Here is a 26,840-nt window from a genome sequence, read left to right on the forward strand (position 1 = left end):
CACACCGGAACCTGATCTCTAACTTCCAGCCCCCATACCACAACACACATTTCTATGGCTTAAAATAAATGATTGATTCTTTAATAATTCTTTAATTAAAAAGCCATAACCCTAAAAAATGTTATATTAAGATGATTGATGATCAGAAGGTACTAAAATTACACACCAATAAAACTTGACATTTTCCTTAAAACACATCAAAACTCACATGAGTAGAAAGCCTCAAGTGCTACAGCTACTGACAAAAATAAATTTATAATTGGAAAACTTTCCAGAGAAATCTCCAGTCCTTCCTTCATCAGTAAATCATTCCAATTGAGGAATAAAAATGCCAGTTGTATAAAAACTTATCTAGAAATATAGGGGGAAAAAAACTTATTTACGAGGCCAGCATAAATATGATCCCAAATATTAACAAGGAAATTGCAATAAAAAGATTATCTACTTTTTGCAAAAACCTAAACACAAATTCAGTGATAGATAAAAGAACACATCATTATCCAGTTAGGTTTGATCTAGGGTGGCAAGAGTGTTTGAACATGCAAAATTCAGTCTCAATAGATGCAGGAAAAGCATCTGATAAAATTCGACCTGTCCATGAAAAATAACTCTTACCAGTGAGTTATAGGAGAGAACTCTCTAATCTGATAAAGCTTTGCTTCTGAAATCAGGAATAAGGCAATATTGCCATATTTCTGGGGGAGACCAACCTCACACGTGACTGAGTCACACTCCCCGACTGGGTGCTGAGGCGCTCAGTCACAGAAATGTGGCAGAGCTTTCCCCACCTTTCTTGGGTTTGAGGGATGGTGTCTTGTGCATGGATGTGTCTTGCTACAGCCCCATGGGTGAGCTATGCTCACCTGTTCCTTTGTAATATAACCCCTTGCCCTGTTTAGGATAGAATCTTCCATGGAAGTGCCTTGTGTGTGTGTCCCCTTCTCTTACTGTGCCCTTGGGTGTGGCCTACCCAGATGTCAGTCAACCTGCTGACAGTGACATCATGAAGATAGACTCAGCCCCCGAAACCTGACTCCTTGACTCATCTGAATAACTTCTCAATAAAAGGAGTCAGCGTGTGCTCTCTCTCTCTTCCTGCGGACCCTTAAGGTCAGAGGAGCTGTCACACCGACCCCCCAAAAAAAAGGTATTTGTGTCTCTTTTTATTTTGTGCAGCCCAGTTAGCCCAGTTTACCTGGAGGACCCCTGAGCCTTTTAGTCGCGAGAACAGAAACCTGGCATATTTCCATTGTTATTAAACACACACTGAGAGGGGAGGGGAGGGGAGGGGAGGGGAGGGGGGATAGTAGAGGATAGGAAAGGCAGCAGAACACAACAGACACTAGTAGGCAATATGTAAATCAATGGATGTGTAACTGATGTGATTCTGCAATCTGTATATGGGGTAAAAATGGGAGCTCATAACCCACTTGAATCAAAGTGTGAAATATGATATATCAAGAACTATGTAATGTTTTGAACAGCCAACAATAAAAAATTAAAAAAAAAAAAAAAACACACACACACTGGAGGTCCAATGGAGTAATAAAGCAAGAAAAAGAAATAATGGAAAGAAATAAAATTCACTATTTGCAAAGAAAACACAAGTAAAAAATCCAAAACCATCTATATATAAACCATTATAATTAATCAGCAACCGACCTTAGCATACATGGCCTTATTGGATATGTGACCAATTTACAAAAAAGCAGCTTCATTTCTATGTACCACCCCCAAATACAGAAAATCACTTGTGTGTGTATATATCTGGGGACGGAACCTGGGGCACTGCACCACTGCGCCACCTCTCCAGCCCTTTTGTTTTCTATTTTGAGACAGAGTCTTGAAAGTCGTTCACGCTGGCCTCAAACTTGAAAACATCCTGCCTCACCCTGCAGAGTAGCCGAGACCACAGACACTCATTGCCACTCCTTATGACTTTAAAAAGTCACTTGTAACAATATCAAAAGAAAATCTCAAATCTCTGGGAATAAATCTAACAAATAATGTTTACAGAAACCCACAAAACAGATAATAGAGAGGACTTAAATAGAGAAGGGCTACCCCATGTTCAAAGATTGGAATAGTCAACATTATAAACATGTGAATTCTTCCCAAGTTGATCTACAGATTCAATGCAATCCCAATCAAGATCCCAACGAATTGTGTGGGAGATGGTTTGACAAGATGATTTGAAAATGCAAAAGGCTAAGAATAGCCAAGCAACTTGAAAAATAAATTCAAGACTTACACTTAACAGTTATAAATACTTTTCACCAAAATATAGTACTTAAATCATGGTGTTATTGACATAGGGGTGATAGACTAATAAGTTCAGAAAACTATCTAAAAATACATGAACACCTGATTTATGACCAAAGTGATAATTCCAGGCAGTTCAGAAAGAATAGTGCTCAGAAGACTGGGTATCTATAAAGGAGGAAAGGAAAAAAAAAGAAAAAAAGAAAGGTGGCCCTCTCACATTCCATATACAAAAATTAAATTCTAAGTAACAAAACTAGAAAAAAAAAAGATCAATGACTTTGAAATAAGCAAAGATTTCTTAAGCAGGACAGCAAAAATGGATCAGTAAGATGACAGATAAATCAGACTACTCAAATGAAGTACTTCTGTTCACTGAAAAATATCATTAAGAATGAAAGGTAGGGCTGGGGTTGTGGCTCAGTGGTAGAACGCTTGCCTTGCACATGTGAGGCACTGGGTTCAATCCTCAGCACCACATAATAAAGATACTTTGTCCATCTACAAGCAAAAAAAAAAAAAAATTTAAGAAAAAGTGAAAGGTAAACTACAGAGGAAAGATTTTTGCAGTGTTTGTATCCTAGGAAGGACCTGCATCTAGAATAACTTAAGAACTCCTACAAGTCAGTAAGAGAACAACTCAACAGAAGAACAGGCAAAATATGTGACTGCTTCACACAAGAGGATCTGAAGGTCAAATAAGCATAAGAGACAGGATTGACAGTATTAGTCATCCGGAAATGACAAAACCACAATGAAACACTATATACCCTCAGGACAACATCAAGTGCTGGCAGGAATGTGAAGCCACCACATCTGTGGCATGAGACCAACTGCCAATAAACACATCAGGTGCTGTGACCACACTCTCCACTGAAGTTCGAGGTCTATGAATCCTCTAAATTCACCCCTGGACCCAACTGAGATGTACACAGATGTTCACCAAACCAATGGTACAAAAACCATCCCAGCAGCACTAGTCATAATAGTCCCATGCTGGAAATGGTGCCAATGGCACCCGCAGTAAAGCAGAAGAATAACTGTAAAACATTGAACTCTAGTCATGTCAAAGGAGCCACTGGTATACCAATGACACAGCAGAAACTAAAACGATGTCGAGATGAAAGAAACCAGGTACAAACTTAAGTTATATGCAGTCGAGCAAAACAAATCAAGTGTGAGAACTCAGTAGTGGTTACCTTTGGAGAAGGGAGCACAGTTACTGACAGAGGGCACAAGGGGCTTCCCAGGTGCTGGCCACGTTCTAGTCCTTGATCCCAGACAGCAGTAACCCGAGTGGATCTATTTATCAAAACTTAGATTAAAAACATACATCTTTGCCTTCATTTAGCACACAGGAAAGATAATAGGACTCATAAAACAAGTAATCACCACCTTAACATGTTCAAAAATTATCTTTACCTAGGAATGTGATCCCACAAGAGCCAAAGTAAATAGCAAAATGCAAGAAGTATTTTCCTCTTGATTCTAACAAGAGAAACAGCAGCGTTGTGCTCAAGTGGCAGCCCACGCTGCTCTGTCCCAAGTTCCAGGGCACTGGAAAAGGTAGAGAGAGACTGGTGAACGAGAGCACATCTGCCCCACCAACAAAGCCAGGTGCATTCTTCAGCCAAAGTCACCAGTGCCGTGTGGGGCCAGAGTCACAGACTGCAGCCTATGAAAAGCTACAGACGCATAATTCAACATAAAATTCCACGATTTTTAAACAATAGCCACAATTTGAGCACGAGTCCCTAAACCCAGTCTTCCACATACCCTAACCCCAGAGGTCCAAATGCCGACGTGCCCCCAGCAGGCACTCCCATTACCTCCTGTATCGTGATTGTCAACAATATCATTTTGCTCAGTTATTACTTTGAGATTCAACTTTTTCCTCTTAAAAAGGTAGTGTTCTGGGATGGGGTTGTGGCTCTGTGGTAGAGCGTTTGCCTGGCTCATGTGGGACACCAAGTTCGATCCCCCAGCATCACAAAAAAAAAAAATTAAAGATTAAAAAAAAAAAAAAGTAGTGTTCCTCGCCAGGTATGGTGGCACATACCTGTATTCCATCAACTCAGGAGGCTGAGGCAGAAGGATCATTCAGCCTTAGCATCTTAGTGAGAACATAAGCAATTTAGTGAGGCCCCATTTCAAAATAAAAAATATAAAGGGCTGTGCCTATAGCTCAATGGTTAAACACCCTCTGGGTTCAATCCCTGGTACAAAAAAAAAAAAAAAAAGTTTAAAAGGTAGTGTGCCTCTTCTGTAAACAGTTAATACAAGAGCATCATGGGCTCGTTCACCATTATTTTTTCTGTCACTTTTTGGTTAATTGAGCCACAGCACTCTATGCGGGAGTGATAAAGGGCATCAGCCTGCTATCAGAGATGGGGGAGCTGGGGAGAGCCAGGAATTCCGAGTCCATCCGAGTTGGGTGGGAATCCTCAGCTCTGTCTCTACCAGATATGGAATTTGGGCAAATTATTAACTCATTTGAACCATGGTTTTATCACTGAAAAAAAAGGGACCCGATCTCCTGGAAAGTCATTGTCACCTTAGCCTCCCGGCAGCACTGGCAGCCTGGGGCTTAGAACTTTCTCACCCAGTCCCCCCAGGCCCAGAGAGGCAGCTCCTGTGATCACTGTATTTCACACACGAGGAAACAGAAGCTCAGAGACATGTCCCAGAGGGCTCCTATGTGACAAGTCACTGATGTCAACCCTGCTGCCTGACTGCAGAGCCAGTGTCTGCACCACCGTGCTACATAAGATGCCCGGTCCCACGGCCAGCAGGAGGGAAGCGAGCAGGGCCCCTTCCTTCCTGTCCTCTTTGGATTTCTTTTTCTTCCTTGGTCTGAAAGTGTTATTCCAATGGCTTGAAGAACAGCCACAAGCAGCCACTGATCTGATCATTCCCAACTCACTGCAGCTGGAACACCAGCCAGCCTCCTGTGTGAGGATTTTAATCCAGCATTCCCAGAAGGGAGGAGGTCTCAATCAGCAAGGGCTGCGAAGGCCAGCTAATGGCTAATTAACTCGGCCCCTGAGGCTGGCAGCCACCCCAGGCCAAGCTTGGTTGGTCTGTTCTAATTGGCGCTGCTTCTAATTGGTGGAAAGCTGCCCAGCACACCCCCATCAGCAGAAAACAGGCAGTGCCTTTGCCTAGCCCCACTCCCAGGTGCAGGTGGAGGCTCCTCAGGTAAGGCGGGGAGGCCAGAGATGCCCTGCAAACATGCAGCACCTCCCTAATTCTTATCAGGCCAAGTAACAAAATGGCAAGGGCTCTAGTCTGCATAGGAGCAAACCATGAACAGATGGTCAGTGCCATGAGGGAGGCTGGGACGAGGAGAGGTTGGAGGTCAAGTGCTGGGCAGAGCAGGACACCGGGCTCAACACTTACCAGGCCTTTAGAACAAGCTTCTCGATGAAGCCTCCCAACAACCTCTGGGAGAGGCAGCCTCTAAGGCTCAGAGAGGAACTTCCTCAAGGTCACTGGAGGCTTGCCCTCACAGCCTGGAGCTGCCTAGCCATGCACAGCAGCTGCCCTCACCTGGTGGAGGCAGACAGGAGCCTCATGGTAACCAACCCCAGGGTCAGTGAAGACCAAAGAAGGGGAAAATACAAGGGCCCAGCAAGCGTCTCGGTCTCTGAGAAAAGCTCAGCAACTAGCCTGTAACATCCAGCCTCCCCGCTGCAGAGGCTTGGGGCAGCATCCCAGAGATAAAGCCACTGAGAGACCACTGAGGTTGACACCCAGGTGGCCACAGCAGCTGGCAGCGATTTCGTTAAAGCCTGAGGCCCCTAGTTTGGGGTGAGGGCAAAGTCAGTAGATGCCCAGAGGGCACATCCTGTGGTACCACCTTTCCATAAGGCCCAGGGTCCTTCACCCAAAGCCCAGGAAAAACTAATGAATAAGATAATTGCCTCAAGCATGGGGAGCTCGGGTGCAATTAAATCTGGGTATTTAGGGGGGTGGGGGGGGGAAGACTGGGCTGCCTGGGTGCAAATCCTGGCTTTGCCACTGCTACAGTTTGCGTCCTCTCCAAAATTCAGATGTCCCCAAGGTGACAGTTTAAGAAAGGTTGGCTTTTCTCTAAACAGGCTCCCTCCTTCACGGACTTGTGATGAAGGGGGGCTTAGGAGCTCGGTAGAAATACCCCTCGAAGACGGCTGCTGAACCTAACAGGAACCACATTTGTTTCTGAAAAGGAGCAACTGGGGAGATGAACAAGGAGAATCAGAGATTAGCTGAAGAGTTCAAGGAAAAGAAAAAGACAGCCACGGAGGGAGAGAAAGGCCAGGAGGCAGTCCGAATTTCCAGACACCACCACTCAACACACCAGCTGAATTTCTGCTGTGAAAAAGAACTAGCAAAGATCACACACTCTCCCTAGGAGCCACATGCCACATTAACATTAGCACAGGGACAAGGAAGATGCAGGAATTCAAGGTGGTAGCCACAAGCAGGGTTGGCAAAAACATGCCCTCTGAAATGGGGGGAGTGGGGGGGTAGCGGGGGGGGGGGTAGGGGGGGTAGCTGGGGGGTAGCTCGGGGATAGAGCAGTTGCCTAACAAGGACCAAGCCCTGGGTTCCATCCCAAGCAGTAAAGGGAAAAGTTGTGGGAGGGAGAGACCACAGGCCATTTTATATGGCACAATCCACTTCCAATTTCTGATCTAGGGAATAGTGACCTCATGCATACTATGGACACAATTGAGATTCCTACCACTCCTGGGGTTGGTGTGAGGGCAGAGGAATTAACTTTTGTCAAAGACCAACGAAGCTCTGAGCACCAGTTGTATGCCTTTCCAAAGGCCCACGTCCACAGCCAGTTACTATTACTGGCCTTATCCCTAATGCTTGGGGACGTGTTTTGATAACATTAAAATAGATGAGAGCTATAGAACTCAGTTCAGAGACTTGTGCGGTTTCTGTAGCTGTTGGAGACACAATTATGAAATGCCACGCTATCCCCATGCATGAAATTAAAACAGATTATTAATTTCTCAGCAATTGTCACACCACATTGCTGAAATAGTCACCTTGGCTGCCGGCCCCCGAACCCAGAGGAGTCGGGAACACATGGCACTGAGATTTCTGCACAAAGGATGACTTCATTTAACACGCCAGACGCCACCACAAACAAGACATTGATTTCTGCACAAACAGGGCAGTTCCATACAACTACCTCCTAGCCTGCTATTAACAATAAATAAGAGCGAGAGGGGAGAGACTCAGCCTCAGGAGGCCGAGCAGTACCTGTCTCCGTCTTGCTGGCGAAGCCTGCTGCCTGTTTGATCGCCGCCGCTGTAAGCGCCAATCCGCGGCTCCTCTTCAAGCCATGCTGCAGAACAGCTTCCAGCTGGGCGCAGAGACAGGTAACCCTGCGGGAGAACCAGGCCTTATGAAGGGAGCAGCCGGCAGGGGGCCCAGCCTCTGGGGGGGGGGAGTGAGCCCCAGGTGTGAACCTCCTCGTGCAGGTAAACAGAAGACACCTGGAGGTAAGGCAGGGGGCCTGGTAAGAAACCCGGGCCACTCCGTGCACACACACCCGTTTATGTTGGTGTCACAGAACTCCAGGAAGTCCCTGACCCTCCTCACCTTCATCAGACTCTTGAATACATAGTAACTGCACACAGAAGAAGGAGAAATCCAGCCCATTTAAAAACAAATCAAATGGATGTGAAGGGGGTGGGGGGCGTTCATTGTATCCAACTGGCAAGTTCCAACTAGAATTCCTATCACTGTGTGGTTGAAGGAACACAATTACATTTTCAGAGCCTGGATTCACCAGCCTACCAAATTGGAAACATTGTGTAATTTCATGGCCTGTTACTTAGAGAAAAAAAAAAAAAAACATGAATTCTGATTCTTGTTCTTTATTTTTGTTATGAGATTACATTGGGAACTCAGATCCAGAGGTGGCAAGTTTTTCAATTAAGTTACAATTACTGCACATTTAATTGAATTTAGAAACGGGAAATCTGGGAACGTGTCTACAGAGAAATAAGGTCAGAGCCACTACATTCAATTCTTAGCAACACTCAAAGGGCTCCTGGGCCACTACCCAATTGGGTCTTAGGCCTTCAAAACCCTTCCACTTGCTCATGCAAACAAGGGTAAGAAATCTTGAATATCTCCCATGTGCTAGGCTCTGTCTAGACTCAGAATACAAAGGTCTCACACCTTACCGCATCTACGCCATGCTAGAAGAGGAGATTAACAAATAAGCTAACCAGTCCATTCAGTTAATGAGAACACAGAAGAAAATTAAACAGGATGACAAGGCAGGTGGGGATGGGGCAAGGTCACACAGATTCGGTGGTCTTTGAGTTACAACTTGGACGTGACTAGAGACAGCAGACTGGAGAGAGGGGCCCAGTGCAAAGGTCCTGAGGCCACTACCACCTGGCTCAACTCTGCCTAACCACAAGGATTTCCTGCTCCCTACCACACCTGAAGTAATAATGCTACACTTGTTTATCTCTGTGGGTGGCAAAACATTTTCATACCTATTATTTCACTAGCTCCTCCTATCCAAATTATGACACAGGTGAGGCAGGTATTATTATCTCCATTTTACACATGAAGAAACTAAGGCTTAAAGACACTTGTGTGACCTCTCAGAGACAATGCACAACAAGTGGCAAGATCTAAAAGACAGGCCACCCCACAAGCTGATCCACCACACCCCCACAGGACATTCTAACTCGGAAGACATACTACCCCACATTGACACAACCCTCTGTGCTGGGAAAATATCACTCAAACATTAGATGTACTTTTGCTAGTCTCTCTACCTATATTTGAGGGCTTCCTAAAACCTAGAACACCCACCAAACTCCCTAAGTTCTACAGGAACAAAAAATGGGGCCAAAACATAAGTCCTATCTCAGGAAAAACAACCAACCAAACTTGGACTGTGTTTAGGCTCCTCTGTAACTAATAAAAGTCTCTACCTTTAAACAAACCTCTCCAAATACAACAATCCATTTAACAACCCCTGGCAATTCGCTTGGCTCCAAAGCACAGGTCAGTGACTGCCCTGCAGCTCTAGATAAAACCTGGCACTCATGGGGAGTGGAATGCAGGCCAGCAGAAGAGCACAAATAGTCCCTGAGGACTGGGGTCCACATCAGTACTGCCTCCCCGATGCACCCCACTCACAACCAAGCTAACATGACAGAAAACCCAGGTGGACACAGGAGCACATCATGATGCCAGCCTTGCGGGAGCCATTCCTTCCAACACCCTCCCAGCCCCCGGTGTTCCTCCTCATTTTACCTGAGCTTGGTGCCTACTGGTCATTCCATACTTCTCAAGTGTCCCCTTCCTGAGTGCTTCCTCATTCTTGTATGTCAGCTCTTGCAACTCTCTGTGTCAATGATCTGACTTCTAAGGCATCTATTCTCTGCTGCACTATGGAGAATGTGACCAAATGGCCCCTCCCCTCAGGGGCCTCCCATCATGGACGCACATTATGGACTTGATGTACATTTTGGTAAGACATGCATCTCAGAAGATGTCATGTAATTTTTAAACCAGATCCAGGAGGACACATTTGCCCAAGCCTATAGATCTTCCCTTAGCTTGTGGCAGGCATAATAAGGAGGCACTGATCTATAACCATGTCTGTCACCCAAGGTTTTCCATGGCTCCCTGTCTTTGCTCAGTTAGTTGACAATCCCTGCAAAAGCAAAGAAGCATCTGTTTTCACATGTTTCTTCATCTGCTCAGTCCAGTCCCTACTATTTCCCAGAATGCTCTCTGCCAAATGCTTTTAATTTCACTGTGGCAGGCTGGCTGCCTCTATGGTATTTTATATCAACCTCCATTTCAAGGTAATGAATTGAAATGTTTTTAACTAAGCAGGGCACTTAGTTACAGTGAATATTCTAATGTTTAAAAAGCACCTGTCAGGGGTTGGGGCTGTGGCTCAGCGGTAGAGTGCTTGCCTAGCATGTGTGAGGCCCTGGGTTCGATCCTCAGCACCACATAAAAATAAATAAATAAATAAATAAATAGAGATATTATATCCAGCTACAACTAAAACATTTCTCAGCACCACATATAAATAAATGAATACATTAAAGCTCCATCAACACCTAAAAAAAATTTTAAAAAGCACCTGTCAACAAAAATCACTCCATGTTTTTATGCATACAGTCATACAGTTATTTACCAGATGAATAAATAAATAAAATGCAGCCTATCCATGCAATGGAATACTATTTGAGAACAAAAAGGAATAAAGTACTGATACATGCAATTACATGCATGAACCTTGAAAATGTTATGCTAAAGAAAACAGACCCCCAAAAAAACATTCACTGTATGACCCCATGAAATGTCCTGAAAAGGTAAACATATAGGAAAAAAGGCAATTTGTAGTTGTCTAGGGCTGGGACTGGGATCAGGGATCGGTGTAAACTGACACAAGGGAATTTAGGAGGATGCTGCAAATGTGGGGATGTTGCACAACTCTATAAATTTACTAAAAAATAAATTTATTGAATTTTTATTGAATTGTATACTACAAGGGGTAAATTTTTGTGGTATATAAATTAGAACTCAATACAGTCATTTAAAATGAAAAACTTTCCTGAAAGTGCTCAGGAAAAATCTGATGAGGAAGTAAAGGAAGTAAAGTTATTTATAACTTCCTCCTGCTGAATTTAAAACTGTCCACCAACACCAGCATCACAGGACACTGCTGGAACTCAACTAGTTTACTGCTAAGATTCTGCAAGCATTTGTTTTCATGATCAATGTCTTGTATTTCCAAGACTGTTCAACCAGCGACCTTAATTTATTTATAAGATTCCTAAGAACAAGATGCAGTGGCATATGCCTGTAATCAAGGAGTTGTGGCTGAAGGATTGCAAGTTTGAGGCCAGCCTCAGCAAGTTCAAGGCCAGCCTGGGCAACTTAGCAAGGCCCTGACTCAAAATAAAGTTTAAAAAAGGGCTGGAAATGTAGGTCAGTGGTGGAACACTCACCTAACATGCTCGAGGCCCTAGGTTCAATCCCCAGCACCAGGAAAAAAAAAAAAAAATCCTCAGAATCCTGTAGTTTATATGGTAAATATTAGAACAGCAGGCAGGATCAGCAATTTTTTTTAAGTTGTTGATAGACCTTTATTTTATTTATTTATTTATTTATTTATTTATATGCGGTGCTGAGAATCGAGCCCAATGCCTCACACATGTGAGGCAAGCGCTCTACCACTGAGCCACAGCCTCAGCCCTAAATGCTGCATTTTTATAAACTGTCTCTAGTGATGGAAGAGCATATTTCAAATTGATTCTTTCACTATGTTACAGCTTTAGTGGGACCTTTATGAGAAAACGAAGAACAAGCATGAAAATGAATAAGATGATCTTCGCAAACCTCTATTGTTACCTGGAATGGAGTCTGTAGCACCCATAAAACTCATCCAATTAACAGCATTAGCCACATCTCAGATTTAAGATGGTATAATAATCAATTAGCCTTGCTAAATGACAATCATGTGAAATGGGTCATGGCCTACATGTATGTTTTAAAAATTAAGTTTGCAAAAATGTTCAAACACTTTGCCCATGAACTTCACTGACAGAAATCAATCCTAGACTATAATCTATAAGTCAGGTAGATAAAAAGATAAAGATAATAGAAATATTTTTTAAAAAATATTATTTACACTAGTGGAAAATTAGAAACCACCTAAATATTTAATAATTGTGGAACTGGTTAAACAAATGTTAGCACATCCTATAATCAAATGCTATTTAGCCCTTAAACACATTTACCAAGAGCTTTATACGATATGCAACATTTATAATATAATGTAAAACAAAAAATGAGCAGGATATAAAATTGTATATTAAGACTGTTCTCAACTGTGCTAAATACATACACAGTTCAGAAGGGAATTATGTTAAAACATGAAGAGCCACTGGTCAAAGAAGATAGGTCAGGTTTTTCTTGCCTTCACACTTTCTTGAACTTTCTAAAACAAGCATTTAAAAAAGTATTCATGCCACAAGAACCAGAAATACTGCTACCCGGAGGTATAAAGAATGAACAAATATGGATTAAAGGTTGTACTGAGTAAAAAATCATGCACCTATTTAAAATGCATGCAGAAATGGAAAAAACATTTTTAAAAGCTTGAGCTACAATGTTAAGTGAAAAAAAGCAGACCTACAAATAGATATAAAAAGTGTTTCTAACCCACAAATTTTAAAATACTGCAATAAAAGACTGACATCCAAGTTGATTTTTTTAATGTACAACTATAATGCACCAATAAAAACATGTAGGGAAAAAAAGGTAATTGTTTTAGGTAGACAAAATGAGGGAGAGGAATTTCACTAGTAATAGTGACAAAGGCAAAATAAACCATTTTTAACAAGAAAAATACAAGCCCTAAATGAAGAAGGGCATAAAATTTTATTAAAGGATATAAAGATCAAAAATAAATAGAAACTACCAGATGTGGTGGTACAACCTGTCATCCCAGTAACTCAGGAGGCTGAGGCAGAAGGATAGCAAGCTTGAGCCCAGCCTCAGAAACTTTGGGAGACCCTGTCTCAAAATTAAAACTAAAAAGGGCTAGGGATGTAGCTCAATGATAAATCACCCCTGGGTTCAATCCCAGTACCGGAGGGAAAAATAAAAAATAGAAACATCATTTTCCTGAAGAAAAAAAAAAAACTTATTTTAAGAAATGTCAATTCTTCTCAAATTAATGTATAAATTTAATACAATCCCAATCAATTGCAATAAGGACTTGGCACAGAGTCTTTTGGGGGACAGAGATAAAATAAGTGATGGAACAGCACTGAGAGCCACCCCCAGTAACAAAAAAAAGTGGAAACATTAAAATAACAGGAGCATTTCCATTCAGATGGCAAGAATGGGCTATTCAACCAGTGCTGATGCCAGGAGCTGAAAGAAAATAAGGATGAACCTCTAATCTCAAAGCACAGATGGAACTCAGTTCCAGAGGGATCGAGATCAAACAAAAATGTTAAGTGTATAAAAAGTAAATGTGTAACAATAAGAGAGAAAATTATTCTTCCTGCCCCGAGGAACTTGAGGACAGGATACTCTGGAACCCAAAACACTAACCAGTTCATAGAATTCATCACATAAAATTTTAAAACACAACGAAAGATATTGTAAAAACAATGAAACAATAAACAACACACGAGAGAAAACATTTACAGCACACACAACTGTAAAGAGTTAACAGTCACACCCCATCGAGAGGGTCTACAAATGGGTTTTTAAAAGATAAGCAACTCAAAACTAAAATACTAGGAAGGTGAACAACGTAACAGGAGGAAAAGCATTGACCAATAAACCTAAGAAGATACCAACCTCCTGATAGCCAAGAAAGCAGAGCAACACTGAAACACCACCAATCGCCGTGCTCGCAAGTATAGGGAAATACGAATTGTTGATAAAAATAGCAACTGCTACATTTTTCTGCAAAGAAATCTGGCAGTACAGTTTTTGAAATGCCCATACCCTTTGACCTAGCAATCCCACTTCTAGGAATCTACCCTATAAAAATAAAAGCACTACCAATTAGAAAATGAGCAAGACATGAACAGACGGTTCACCAAAGAGGATATACAGATGGCCAACAAGCACAAGAAAAGATGTTCAGCATCACTAGCGAAATGCAGGTTACAACCACAGTGAGCTATGCCAATATCAACCCTGGCAAGGATGTGGAGGAACCAGATCACCCACAGCATGCACTGCTGGTGGGAACTAACTAGGCAAATAGCATACAGCCAGGCAGAGGTACTCTTGGGTACTTACTCCAAAGAAATTAAGACATATATTCTGCAAACATATGCACACGTACCTGCACGTTTCTAGCCACATTATTTGTAATATCCAAACCTCAAAAACAACCCACATGTCCTTCAAGGGACTAATGATTAATCAAACTATGGTGCAGCCACACTTTCGCACACTACGATTGGTTTTAGGTCCTTAGTCCTAAGTTGTGTTTTAGTGTTGCTCTGCTTTCTTGGCTAATAGGAAGTTGAATATCTTTTTATGAAATAGCCATGGAATCGTCTTCAGCAATAGAAGGGAGCACACTATTGATAAATGCAACAACCTAGATGAATCCCAAGGGAACTATGCAGAGTCGGGTGGGGGCCAATCCAAGAAAACTGCATACTGTTGGACTCCATTTATATACTATTCTTGAAATCACATAGAAATGGAGAACAGGTGCGTGGTTGCCAGGAATTGAGAACAGAGAAGGAAAAAGGAAGGATGCAGGTGTGTTATAAAAGGACAACAGGAGGCTCCTGCGGTGAGGAAATCATGCTGTGTCCCCACTGGTGGGAGAAACCAGAACTACACGGAAGATGAAATTGCACAGGACCACACACACACACACACACACACACACACACACTCTCTCACACACACACACAAGTGTTTCTGGGTTTTTTGTGGCTCTGGGGATTGAACTGTGTAGCTGGGATTATCACTGCACCCAACAAAACCATAGAAATGTGAGAAACTGTCCTTGGATTTTTGCAAGATGTTACCTTCGGAAGAAACTGGCTAAAGGGCAAATAGAGTTACTCTTTCATTATTTCCTAAAACTGTATGTGGATCTACCATAAGCTCCAAGTTAAAAGTTGAACTAAATAAACCTCATACAAAAGCACTATAGTAGGCCGACACATATGTATTCACAAAAAGGTTTGTTGCAGCACTGTTTACAATGGCAAGAACAAAAACAAAAGGAGACATAACCCAAACATCCATTAACAAGGAAATAGTGTAAAAAAAAAAAAAAAAAAGTATGGCATTCCCAATATTCAAAATGTTATGCAGGCATTTAAAAAAATGAGACAGGGCTGGGTTGAAGCTCAGTGGCAGAGCACTTGCCCAGTATTCACAGGCCCTGGGTACAATCCCCAGCACCACAAAAAAAAATTTAAGAAATAAAATAAAAACAATGAGATTCCACATTTCATTGACCCTAAGAAGCCTTTCCAGCCCTTATGCAGTTTAATGTCTCTGAAATCAGGTGTGCCTCATTATTGATTAAATTATACAATTAAAATCGGCATTGATTTTTCTTTCTTAGCTACACATAAAGATGCCACAATGGTTAAGTTGCTCTATTATGTTATCTACTGATCTAGAACAATGCCTGTAATATATAGCCAAGTTAATTAAAAATGAAGAAGCAGGTTACAAAAAAGCAAGTCGTATAAATGGTGTGATTCTCATTTGAAGGAGGAGAAGCCGGCTTGGGTGAGAAATTCCTCTCCGTTTATGCAATATTTGCCGTAATTTGGGTGCAATGGCACACAGAGCAAGGGTGCTGCAGGCTACAGGCCAGGCACCTCATCCCCTCTGCCTGATAGCCCTGGCGCACAGTGGCCTCCCACACCCTTGCTGGGCCGGGGCCACCAGGACCAGACAAGCCCCTGGGCTCTCAATCAGGCTTCCATGCTTTGATCCAGGGTATCCCACCTCTGCACTAAGAAAATCATAGCTCAAAGATAAAGAGCCAAAGGAACTGTGAGAAAATTGCACCCACCTAGGAGAAAGTCAAACTGGACTTGTGCCTTATCCCATGGGTCATATGAACATAAACTCCAGATGGATTAAAAGTCTAACTGTAAATAATAGAAATCTTACCAAGAAAAATAAAACAAAAAAAGGCCACATGCACAAACTCACACTGGAGAGGATCTTAACAATACTGACAACTCAGAAGCCGGGAGGCAGGCAGGTAGGTGTACGGTGAGTAAAGAAACGACCTGTTCACATGACGTACAACCACAAGATGGGACCTCGTTAGAATACGTTGTATTCCGTGTATGTGTAACATGTCAAGTTACACTCTACTGTCACGTATGTCTAAAATGAAGAAAAATTTTAAAAAATGGAAAATGTAAAAGTCTACCACATGAAGATTTCCCAGTTGGGAATACAACGGATCCCTGACCTATGTTTACTAAGACGGATGCTTGGAAAACAATGTCTGCCATGCAAAGAACAGATTGCCATAATACACAGACGACAAAGGGATGAATGATAAGAAAATGAGTAAATAACATGAAGTTTTGCACAAAAGAACAAATCCAGGCAACAGACACGTATTTTAGAAAGATACTGATATTTATCAGCAATCGAGGGAATACAAATTGAAGTGGCAGTGAGCTACCACTTTTCACCTTCCAGGCTGACAAAATATCAGAACGCTGAAGATTATCACCAGAAAGAAAGAACCAGGAGTCTCAAGCGCTGCTGCCAGAAACACTTAGAAAGCTAGAAACCCTTCCCCGGGACCCGGCAACCCAGCTCGGGACATCTACACAGAAGAAAGCAAGTCCTCAGTGCACAAGGCAAGGTGCTAGGTTGGCTACTGCTTCATTGTCCAGAGTAGTGACAACTGCGACAGGTCAGTGTTCTTTCGCAGGCAGCACTCCTCCTGGGACACCTTTATTCTGCAATAGACTGCAGCCTTTAAAACAGAATTGTTAGAACTATTACTTGGAAGTGTTTCAGCAGGAGAAGGCTAAGAAAAAAAAATAAAGGTACAGAATATTACACATGATCCCATTTCTGCTCTGCGTGTGTTGTGTGTGTGTGTGTGTGTTTCATTTGTAAATGATCATATGAGAATGAAAAAGATGGAAGGAAGGAAGGAAGGAAGGGAGGGAGGAAGGAAATAGGGCTGGAGTGTAGCTCATGGCAGAGTATTTACCTAGCATGTGCAAGGCCCTAGATTTGATCCCCAGGACCACACACACAAACACACACACACACACAAAGTAGATAATTCCTGGGTCATTAATTTAAGTTACCCAAAGGGATGAAAAACATGTAGAAGAGATAAAATCAGGGCCCTTCCCCTCATAAAACAGTTGACAACACAGCAGCAGTGCAGTCTCATAAGGAGCCATTTTCAAGTCACCACAGATGCAAAGGTTGAGCAGAGCCGAGAGGCCATCCTCACTGTCCACTCAGACCCCAGACCCCACAGCCTGCCTGCCCACCCGGCATCCTGAGCAGAAGCTGTACTTCTGAAACACAGAAAGGACTGCCAGGATGTTTACTTCTTTCCTTTCTGCCCCACACCATAGGTACACAGGGAACACAGAGGAACCTGTTTGTGTTAATCATCTTAATGTGTCAGAAAGAAACTGAACCAGCTCACCAATCTTTGATGATGGCATTATTTTAATAAGAACACAGTAGACAGTGGCTTGAAATTCTACCTTAAGCCAACCTCTGGCTCAGGGTGGCACATAGAAAGGAGATATATTGTGAAAATGGTACAGAAATAGCCAAATTTAGAAAAAACAAAACCTTAGCAGGTCGAGATATCAGGGAAATACACTCTACACACCCAAAAATGCCTCCACCACTTCTCTACCCAGGAAGAGCCCAGAATCCCCACCCTGCCCATTTAACCACTAACCAGCCCACAGTCAGCTCGATACTATCTAATTATCATCACAGGCCACATGATTGTCACCACAGTTTCCATGTCCATCTCCTGGACTCCACTTGGAGTTCCTTGACAACAGCAACCATCTCATCCAGTTCATCTCCCAAATGCAACAGAGCACCTTCAACATAAGTATCTGTTGAACGGAGGAATTCATGACCAATCATTCTGGCCCTTAATTTCAGTAAATACTCAAAAACACAGGTATGGGCTGGGGGTGCAGCTCAGTGGTAGAGTGTTGGCCTAGCGTGCACAAGTGTTAGAGTCTGTAAACAAGTCAGGATGGCACCTGGCAAATGTTAGAGTCTGTAAACAAGTCTGGATGGCGCCTGGCATTTTGCCAGAGGGAGTGGTTTGAGAAGTAACAAAAGCGAGCCATTAAGTGTGGAGATTCCTTATTGGTTGACTGCTGTATCTAGTTTATGCTAATTAAGATAAGCTGTGTGGAATGTATAAATATCGCTCGGGTCCTACAATAAACGGCTCCTACTCCTGCTGTATCAATCTACACAAGTTCTTCGTCACCCCCCCGGTTATTTTGCCCAGCCAGCCGGGCTGCCGCACACAAGGCCCTATTCAATCCCCAGCACCACACACACACACACACACACGCATGTATGTATGCCTAGTCGTATTTTTAAAAATCATATTAAGTTTGTCAAGTTCTTGCTGGGTGTGCAAGGCTGCAGCTAATCCTCACCATAACCCTCGGAAGTGTGTACCATAACTCTTCCTTTGATTTTCTGTGGTGCAACCAAGGCTTAGAGGAGATAAAGCAGCCCAGATCCCCACAGCTGGTCATCAGTGGCTTGTGACCACAATGGGCAGGGTATGTCTGACACCAAAGCACACAATGATGCAATGGCGAAGACAGTGGTGCTTACGTGCTGTTTACTGGGGCGTGCGCTGCTCTTTCTTAGCAACCAGCAATACATACAAGATAAATCTTGATTTAAAATTGATATGGAGATGCTCAGATTTGCTAAAAACCCTAGAATCCCACATTTGCTCAAAAAAAAAAAAAAAATTCCGAAAAGTAATCAATTCATTTGATCAATACAGTAAAATTAAAAAAAAAAAAAATAGGGCTGGGAATGTAGCTCCAGGGTAGAGCACTTGCCTAACAAGTGTGAATATCTACTAGGGAGTCTCTGAGTGGAAATAAAGGACTCGGGGTAGATGTCAAATCCAATTGAACCCCGGAGTTTTGCCAGGATAACACCCAGTCAAAACCTCAAACTAAAAAGAGGCTAGCAAGAAACACATGATACAATGAAGATCAAAGTCATCTGATGAACCCACAGAGACACTGAAAAGAGGAAAAATGCCCCTGAAAAGGCTGTTTGGTTTCATAAGTGTCCAGGGGAACACATGTGACAATTTTCAAATATGTTAAGAATAACATTAGAGAACAGCAAAGGGCAGCTGGTTTTGTTTTTTTAGCTTACTGAAATGCCCAAAACTGTTTCTAATTCCCTAATAGATAAAAATCAAACACACACACACACTCACTCACTCATACACACACACACACACACACACTCTCATACACCCTCTCCCTGGCACGCTCTCAAAGAAGAAACTGTCCTCTGGTTTCTCCTGCCCTCCTCACCTGAAAGACGGACAAATATTTACAATTTTCAAACATTCTGAGATAAATACCTAAAGTCAACTCAGCAGCACTCATAATGGCAGAGACTCAGCGTATAGTAAATATCTACAGAGTGTGAAGATTCTTCACATGTAATCAAAATGACAATCAATTTTTTAGCCAACAATTGCTAAAAACTTACTGGCTGGCAGGCATCATTCTGGGGCCTGCACATAAGCTAACTCTCAATTCCATGATACGAAAATTAATGGCACTATCCCCGTTTTATAGATAAGGAAACCGGAACACAAGAAAGTCAGAAACCTGCCCAAAATCACACCATGACTGGGAACTAGCAACATCCAGATTCAAACTCTGAGGCTTGAACCCCATACCCGTTTTACTACCCCTCTGCTTCATCACTATTTATAATTCTGCAGGGAAATGTCTAGATTATGTTCTGTAAATCCACATGGAAGAAGATGCCTCTGTGGAAGAGTCACATATCTAGCCTTTGAGGTAACTTCCAGGACCTGCTGAGTTCTTGGGCCATTATTTCTACAGGGCAAACTAATCAAAAGCTATTTTAAATCCTCACCACAGGCCAGTCTGGCAGAAAATGGGATAATTTTAATGAGCCATGAGAATGAGCCTTTGTTCTCAGGGGAAAACAGAGCTAAAAAGCAACACCAACAGAAAGTGACGACACATACTCATGACAGAGCCCAGAGACAGCCACCGCTTCCTCCTGGGGAGGTTTCTGGGGACACAATCTGAAAGGAAAACAACTCCTGGCTGTCATTTCCCCTAAATGTTGTTTTAGGCTTCGTGTGAGGATGGCTGCATCTTGCTGTATCAATCTCACAAGATCCAACAAACCTCTCCTCCCCCTCCCCCCCAACACACACTTTTGATTTCTGGCATTAGAAGAAGAACATGCGCTGTGCAGCCTCAAAACCCCAACAAGCACCCTGGCCCTGCTGACATGTTCCTCCCTACCACGTCTTCACCAACACTTGGGCCACTCTGTCACATTGGAAAATGTGCATTTTTTTGTTGTTGTTGTTGTTTTTGGTACTAGGAATTGAATCCAGAGGCACTTAACCACTGAGCCACATCCCCAGCCATATATGTATTAGAGACAAAGTCTCACTGAGTTGCTTAGGGCCTTGCTAAGTTCCTGAGGGTGGCTTTGAACTCAAGATCCTCCTGCCTCAGCCTCCCAAGCCACTGGGATTACAGGCGTGTACCACTTTGCCCAGCTGCACTATAATTTAATTATTTGTCTTAAACTTGACTCCTTTTTTACTTAAATATATCTGTTTTAAAAAAGAAAAAACTATATTGCTAAAAAACCTAAAAAACTATATGCTATATAAAATATATATACATGTGCACTATGTAAAAACTATATGCTACTATAACCAGCATCACATGACATAAACAGAATAGGACTTAAAGTCAAGGAAATTGAAGTGTTAAATTCTGACTCTCTGCATAGACAGAAAAAAAGCTGAGACTGAAATCTGCACATGCTGTTTAAAAGCGGGGGAGAGAGGTGTAAGAGACATGTATTTTAAACTATTTTGAACAAACTGACATTTTTGTAGGTCAAAAATGATCAAATATTTGCAATTTCATTTAGTTCAACTTAATATCAAACCGAGTCTTTCCCCTTGATATCATTGAGCCTGAAAAAGAATTGAAAGAAATACCATGACATTTAACATCTAAAATGATGTCAAATACTTGCAGTGACACAAATCTCTCACTTTGGGAAAGTGTGTGTCATAAAACAACAGGGGACCTGGCTTTAGAGAATGAGGGCCACACTGGGAACCAGAAGTCTGGGCTCCAATCTTCATTCCACTCCCGACAAGCCCCACGTCAACACTGGGAGACATGATAAATAAGACTGCATGAGTGACCAGTCCCCTAGCTTCTATGCCTGTAAGTAGGAAGTCTGTCCCCCTCCTGCCCACCTACTCCCCAGAGTGGCTGCAAGGATAAAGTGAGACAGGTGACCTGATGAGAGAATGTTCGCACCACATAGCACTGTCACTACAAAGTCACCACCACAACAGCTGGCCAAGTGAACAGCTGCTGGGCTTTGGTCACCTTGTATTCATTCTACCTTTACAAAAGTACCCATATTTTATTTTTGTTTTGTTTTTCAGTACTAGAAAATGAACACAGGCTGCTTTATCACTGAGTAATGCCCTTTTTTCCACTTGAAGACAGGTGTAAGTTGCTTAGGCCAGCCTTGAACTTGCGATCCTCCTGCTTCAGCTTCCTGAGTAGCTGTGATCTCAGGTATGCACTACTGAGCCCAGCCCATATTTGGTTCTGAAGGTTCACTTTTTCCTCCCTGGCTACAGACTTGGTGGGATAGTGAACCTAAGTAGACATCTTTTCACTAACAGAAGCCAACAGGGTCCCAGAAAGCTCCTTCAGCCAAATCCTGCTGCTGCTACTGCTGCTGCTGGCGGCCCAGGGGAAGCCAAGTGAACTGAGACTGGCCAGTCAGATGCTTCCTCCCTGGAATGTCAATTAAACAGAATAGAGAATGAGAGAAGAGCTAGTGCTTCCTCCAGCAACAGGGCCACTCGTGCAAGGAAACAATTTCTGGAGCTCTTACTTCTGACTTAGGAGCCTTCCAAAGCAGCCTGACTCCTTCCTATTCCCAAACCTTGCCAGCCATGGATTTTCCAATATTCTGTTACTTGTTACCAAAGAGTCCTGGCAGATACACCAGTGTACCATTGTCTTAGTTCATTTTCTGTTGCTGTAACAAAATATCTGAGACAGGATAATTTATAAAGGAAAGGGTTATTCTGGCCCATGGTTCTGGAGGGTGGGAAGTTCAAAATCACAGTGCTGGCAAGAGCCTCATTTTTCTCAACTAAAAGAAGAGCAATCAGGTACATACAAGAGAGAAAGGCAGACTGAACTCCCTTCCTAGCTAATTCATTCCCAAGAGAAAGGCATTAATCATTCATGAGGGGCTCTGTTCCCATCACCCAGACACCTCCCACTGGGCACCACCCTGCTTACATTGAAGAATGAAGGTTCCAACACATAAATTCATACCATAGAAACTATCCTTTCAAAGATTTTTACTGATGGTCATCCCAACCAGCTAACTCTAACTGCAATCAAAGCAAACATTTCAGAAACCTGTCTAGAACTTCTTTTATAATTTTTTTTAGTTGTAGTTGGACACAGTACCCTTATGTTATTTATTTATTTATTTTTATGTGGTGCTGAGGATCGAACCCAGGCCTTGCACGTGCAAGGCGAGCGCTCTACCACTCAGCCACAATCCCAGCCCCCAGAACTTCTTAAGACAGTCAATTTCAAATGGTATTCAAAGATAGTACTTGGCCTATTAAGACAAATCTCTCACAAAATCTCTCTATTGTTTCCAAGAAGATGCTGATTTTTAGATTCCTGGAGAAGGCTGATGCAGGAAGAGATGCATATAAGATGCCCCGTTTTCCAAATAGGACCAAGAAAAGGGCCCCAAGTTACATAGAAAGAAATCTTCCAACTTCAGTTGTTCCTCTGAGAGCAGACGCAAACTTCTACAAAGCTCATAAACTTACAACTGCCCCTCCATTCTTTCTGCAGTCTACCTCTCCGTCGACAGGCAGTGAATGACGGGCAAGTATCGTAAGCTGGGTGACAGTTGGGCCCAAGCAGACTGCACTCCCACAGCATCCTGATACGGGAAGAAACCAACATCCCCCCATATCCAGCCCAGTTGCCCAGTCTCTCCATTGTCACAATTAGCAAGGCGTACCTCGTCTTCAGGCCAGGAGGGTGTGCAGTCCAACCACAGGGAGAAGGGAAGTGATTCCCAACCAGGGTGTGTGCACCCACATACCCTCAAGGCAGCCTGCGGAGCATCAAAAGCCCACTGGACATGGCCCTTAGCGTCCCATCTGTAGTCACTGCCTTATTAGACTGTCTTCCCAGTGATTGGAAAGCCACCAGAGTGGGAGAGATGTGTCTGATATGTGTGGGAAGCCCCACTGTCCAGCACAGAGCCTGACACCAAACATCCAGAAACTAACTATTGAACAAATGACGATCCAATAAATATTTACTGAGCACTGACTATGTACAGTTGCTGTGGACTAAGAGTGGGCAAAACAGACTTAATTCCAGCTTGTCATCCAGCTGGGCACACAGGGGCCATCAGTTCATCATCCGAATGTATGATCTGAAACAGTCTTATTTAAGATGACAGCATAGAGCACGGGCCAGCAAAGCAAGGCACAACAGCCAATCCAGTTCTTCACCGGGAACGTCTGCCGATCCATGGCACAGAACAGGGAAATAGGTGCAGAGGGGAAGTACTAGGTAGGGGTGGAGTGGAGGAGAGGTCCCTGACAGAGCAATAAGAAGCTTTAACAGTGGCTAGAACAGACAGCAGGGAAAGCACATGAGATTTCAAGGCCACCTTAAAGGTGTGGAGGGGTCTTTCTTCTAAGAGCAAAGAGAGGAGTGTGTGAATGAGGGTGGGGAGGTGAGGATGCATCAGGAAGTGAGATGAGAGAATATGTGCTCTCCAGAATGCTCCCAGTTCAGGGGAGGCGGGACAAGAACAGGAACAAATGGGGAGCCAGTTGGAAAGCCAGAGCCATCCCGTGACAGATGCTGGTGACTGGGTCAGGGGGACAGCAGAGGGCCACAGAGAATCACCCCAGATTGGAGCTGCATTCTGGAGCTGCACTTGTGTGGGGTGGACATGTCCACCTTTTCACCCCACAGCCCAGCTACTTCAAAATGACCACTTTCTCTCTGGAGGTGAAATTGCCTTTCAGACTGGGACAGTGACGCAGCCTCTCCCGTGATGTCAGTGCCGCCCTTTGGCCAGACACACTTCAGAGATAAGACCAGGACTTAATAATTGGGAAGAAACTCTGCAAGGGGGGAAATCTATTTTGGAAACCCAGCCTCAAAACCAACAGAATCACTAAATGTGAAAGAACAGAAAGAACAGTACAGTGGTCCCTCAGTGACCAGAGGAGACTGAGTCTAGAACCCCCGGAGCTACCAAAACCCAAGGATGTTCAAGTCCCTCCCAGCATAGGATTTTCACAGAACCTATGTACATCCTCTATGTACATTTTCAGAAAGCCTATGTACTTTAAATTATCTCTAGATTAACTTATACTACCTATTACAAGGGAAATGCTAGGAAAACAGTGGTAATACTATACTGCCAAATATCAGACATATACGATTTCTCCTTCCTTCCTTCCTTCTTTCCTTCCTTCCTTCCTTCCTCCCTCCCTCCCTTCTTTCCTTCATTTCTTCCTGCCTTCCTCCCCACCCCCCCTCCCTTCTTTCCTTCCTTCTTATCTCTTTATTTCCTTAGTGCTAGGAATAGGAGCCAAAGCCTTGCACATGCTAAGCAAGCACTTTGCCACTAAGGTATACTACTGGCACTTTTAATATATTTTTAATGCACAGTTGGTTGAAATCACAACAATGAAACCCACAGATACAGAGGGCCAACTGTATACTACAGATTCCAAGAGACCGGGATCCAACTCCTAACTCTAACACCTCCAAGATGTCTAACCTAGGTGCTACCATTTTGCCTAAATCTGTTTTCTCATCAATTAATAAAGCATAATACCGCTGTTCCTCTTGAGGTCGTCCTAAAGACTAAACATCAAAATTAGAGAAGGAAAAGCAATAAAAAACAGTAAGTTATTAATATTAAGCAGTATGCTACTTTTAGACATAAACAAGAGTGACAGTGAAAGAAATTAACTTTTTAAATTCTAAAAAATAGAATTCTATAAAAAATAACATTTTACATAATAAAAGTCATAGTAGTGAATTCTATTATTATTATATAGGAACATTAATCTAACATTCAGAGCATGACTTCCTCTCTCAGGATGTGGATGACACAATTATGAAGAAAAATAATGAAGAAGTCATGGATACAGCCACACTCACACCAACCACATCCATACTTATGCTCACACACACAGACCAACATGGCCAGAGAATTGTGAGCCCTCAATAACCTCTGTTTTCAAAAGCATGGAACAATGACTGGACTGAAAGCTTTGGTGTCCACTAGGATCACCTGGGAGCTCACTGAAAATGCAAATTCCCAAGCTACTATAAAAAATAACATTTTATATAATAGAAGTTATAGTAGTCCTCCCCAAACACACACACATACACACACACACATACACATACACACACACCCTGATTCAGGAGATCTAGAGTGGGATGTGAAATCTGCCTCCTAGGTAAATTCTGATGCAGGTAGACCTTGGATCCCAAAATAAGAAACCCTGTTCTACCAATACCAGTACCCACAGTGGGCCTTCAGGAAGAACCGAATCAATACATCAGTCTAATAACCTGGTGCTTCACATATACTGAGCCTCCTAACATAGGGTAGACCCAAAATGTCTGCACAAAATGCTGATAATTAAAAAAAAAAAAAAAATTGGGGAAGCAGCCCTTTTGCCCTTGAAGCTCACAAGCCTTGATAGACATTTAAACACCTGACTATGGGACAATGTAATATACTCATCAGGATACCAGATCTTTTCTGAGCAACTTCTAGATGCTTCTGAGCACTGGACATATATCAGTAAACAAGAGCTAAGCATCTCTGTAAAGATCTAGTCTTACAGGGACAGGAGTTTCAAAAATTTCAAAGCATACTGTAGTTTCTTGGACAGTAAGTGTTGTGGAGAAAAAACAAAGACGGGAAGGAGGGGGAGTGTCATTTTCAATCTGTGCCAGTTTCAAAGAATCCCCACTGCTCTGTAATGTGGCCCTCCATGCTGGGTTCAGGCTATTAAGCTCCCCAGAAGAACAAAGGGACGTGAGGACAGAACGACTGACTCTGCTGGTGGGCTGGGGTAACAGGGTGGGGGATAGGGGCAGTTTGCAGGCCCTGAATGAGATGAATGCCGAGCTGGAATGTTCCTCAGCCTCCCCCAGGGCTGCAGAGCATGGATGAGTTCTGATTGACATCACAAAACACTTCCAACAGGGACTAGACGCCTGTGTGTCTCTTACCTCTGCCAAAACGTATTATGTCTGGCCAACGCTATAAGCCTATGCAATTATGTCAGCCTTTCCTGGGTTGTAATGTCAACAGCAAGTTTTGGGATACATTTTCCATAAAAAGAGAACATGACCAAAATTAAAAACATTAAAAATACCAGAAAACAAAGATTTTCAATATTCATGTCCCCAACAATAGCTCTATTCATATTTTGCTGTGTTTTTTTCCCAGAGCCGTTGTTTAACATAACTAGGGCCACTACGCACCCATATAATTAGGTATCTTGCTCTTTTTATTGTTATGACACATGTGTATTTACTAAATATATAATTTTTAAGTTGGAACATATGCATTGTTCTGCTTTAAAAAATCTACATGAACATCATTTTTAATGGATACATAACATACCAGCCTACTACTGTACCACTCTTGATTCA

At 42.8% G+C, this 26,840-nt stretch overlaps 1 protein-coding gene across 5 annotated transcripts in view; it reads right to left on the reverse strand.

Moving 5' to 3' along the window:
* Snx29 (sorting nexin 29) overlaps nucleotides 1-26,840 on the reverse strand; it is a 389,328-nt gene that overhangs the window by 339,474 nt on the left and 23,014 nt on the right. For 4 of the 5 annotated variants that reach the window (XR_009226515.1, XM_058578345.1, XM_046440643.2 and 1 more), the window contains exon 4: nucleotides 7,522-7,646. The exons of the other annotated variant lie outside the window; for it this stretch is intronic. Coding sequence is in view for 3 of the 4 variants with exons in the window: in XM_058578345.1 (XP_058434328.1) it covers nucleotides 7,522-7,646 (125 nt within the window). In the remaining variant the exon portion in view is untranslated. The remainder of the gene's footprint in view (nucleotides 1-7,521; nucleotides 7,647-26,840) is intronic. 5 annotated transcript variants of the gene reach the window in all.

This window comes from Marmota monax, unplaced genomic scaffold, assembly GCF_021218885.2.
Source record: "Marmota monax isolate L192 unplaced genomic scaffold, Marmota_monax_Labrador192_F-V1.1 WCK01_AAM20220418_F8-fsc00035, whole genome shotgun sequence".
NCBI lineage: Eukaryota > Metazoa > Chordata > Mammalia > Rodentia > Sciuridae > Marmota > Marmota monax.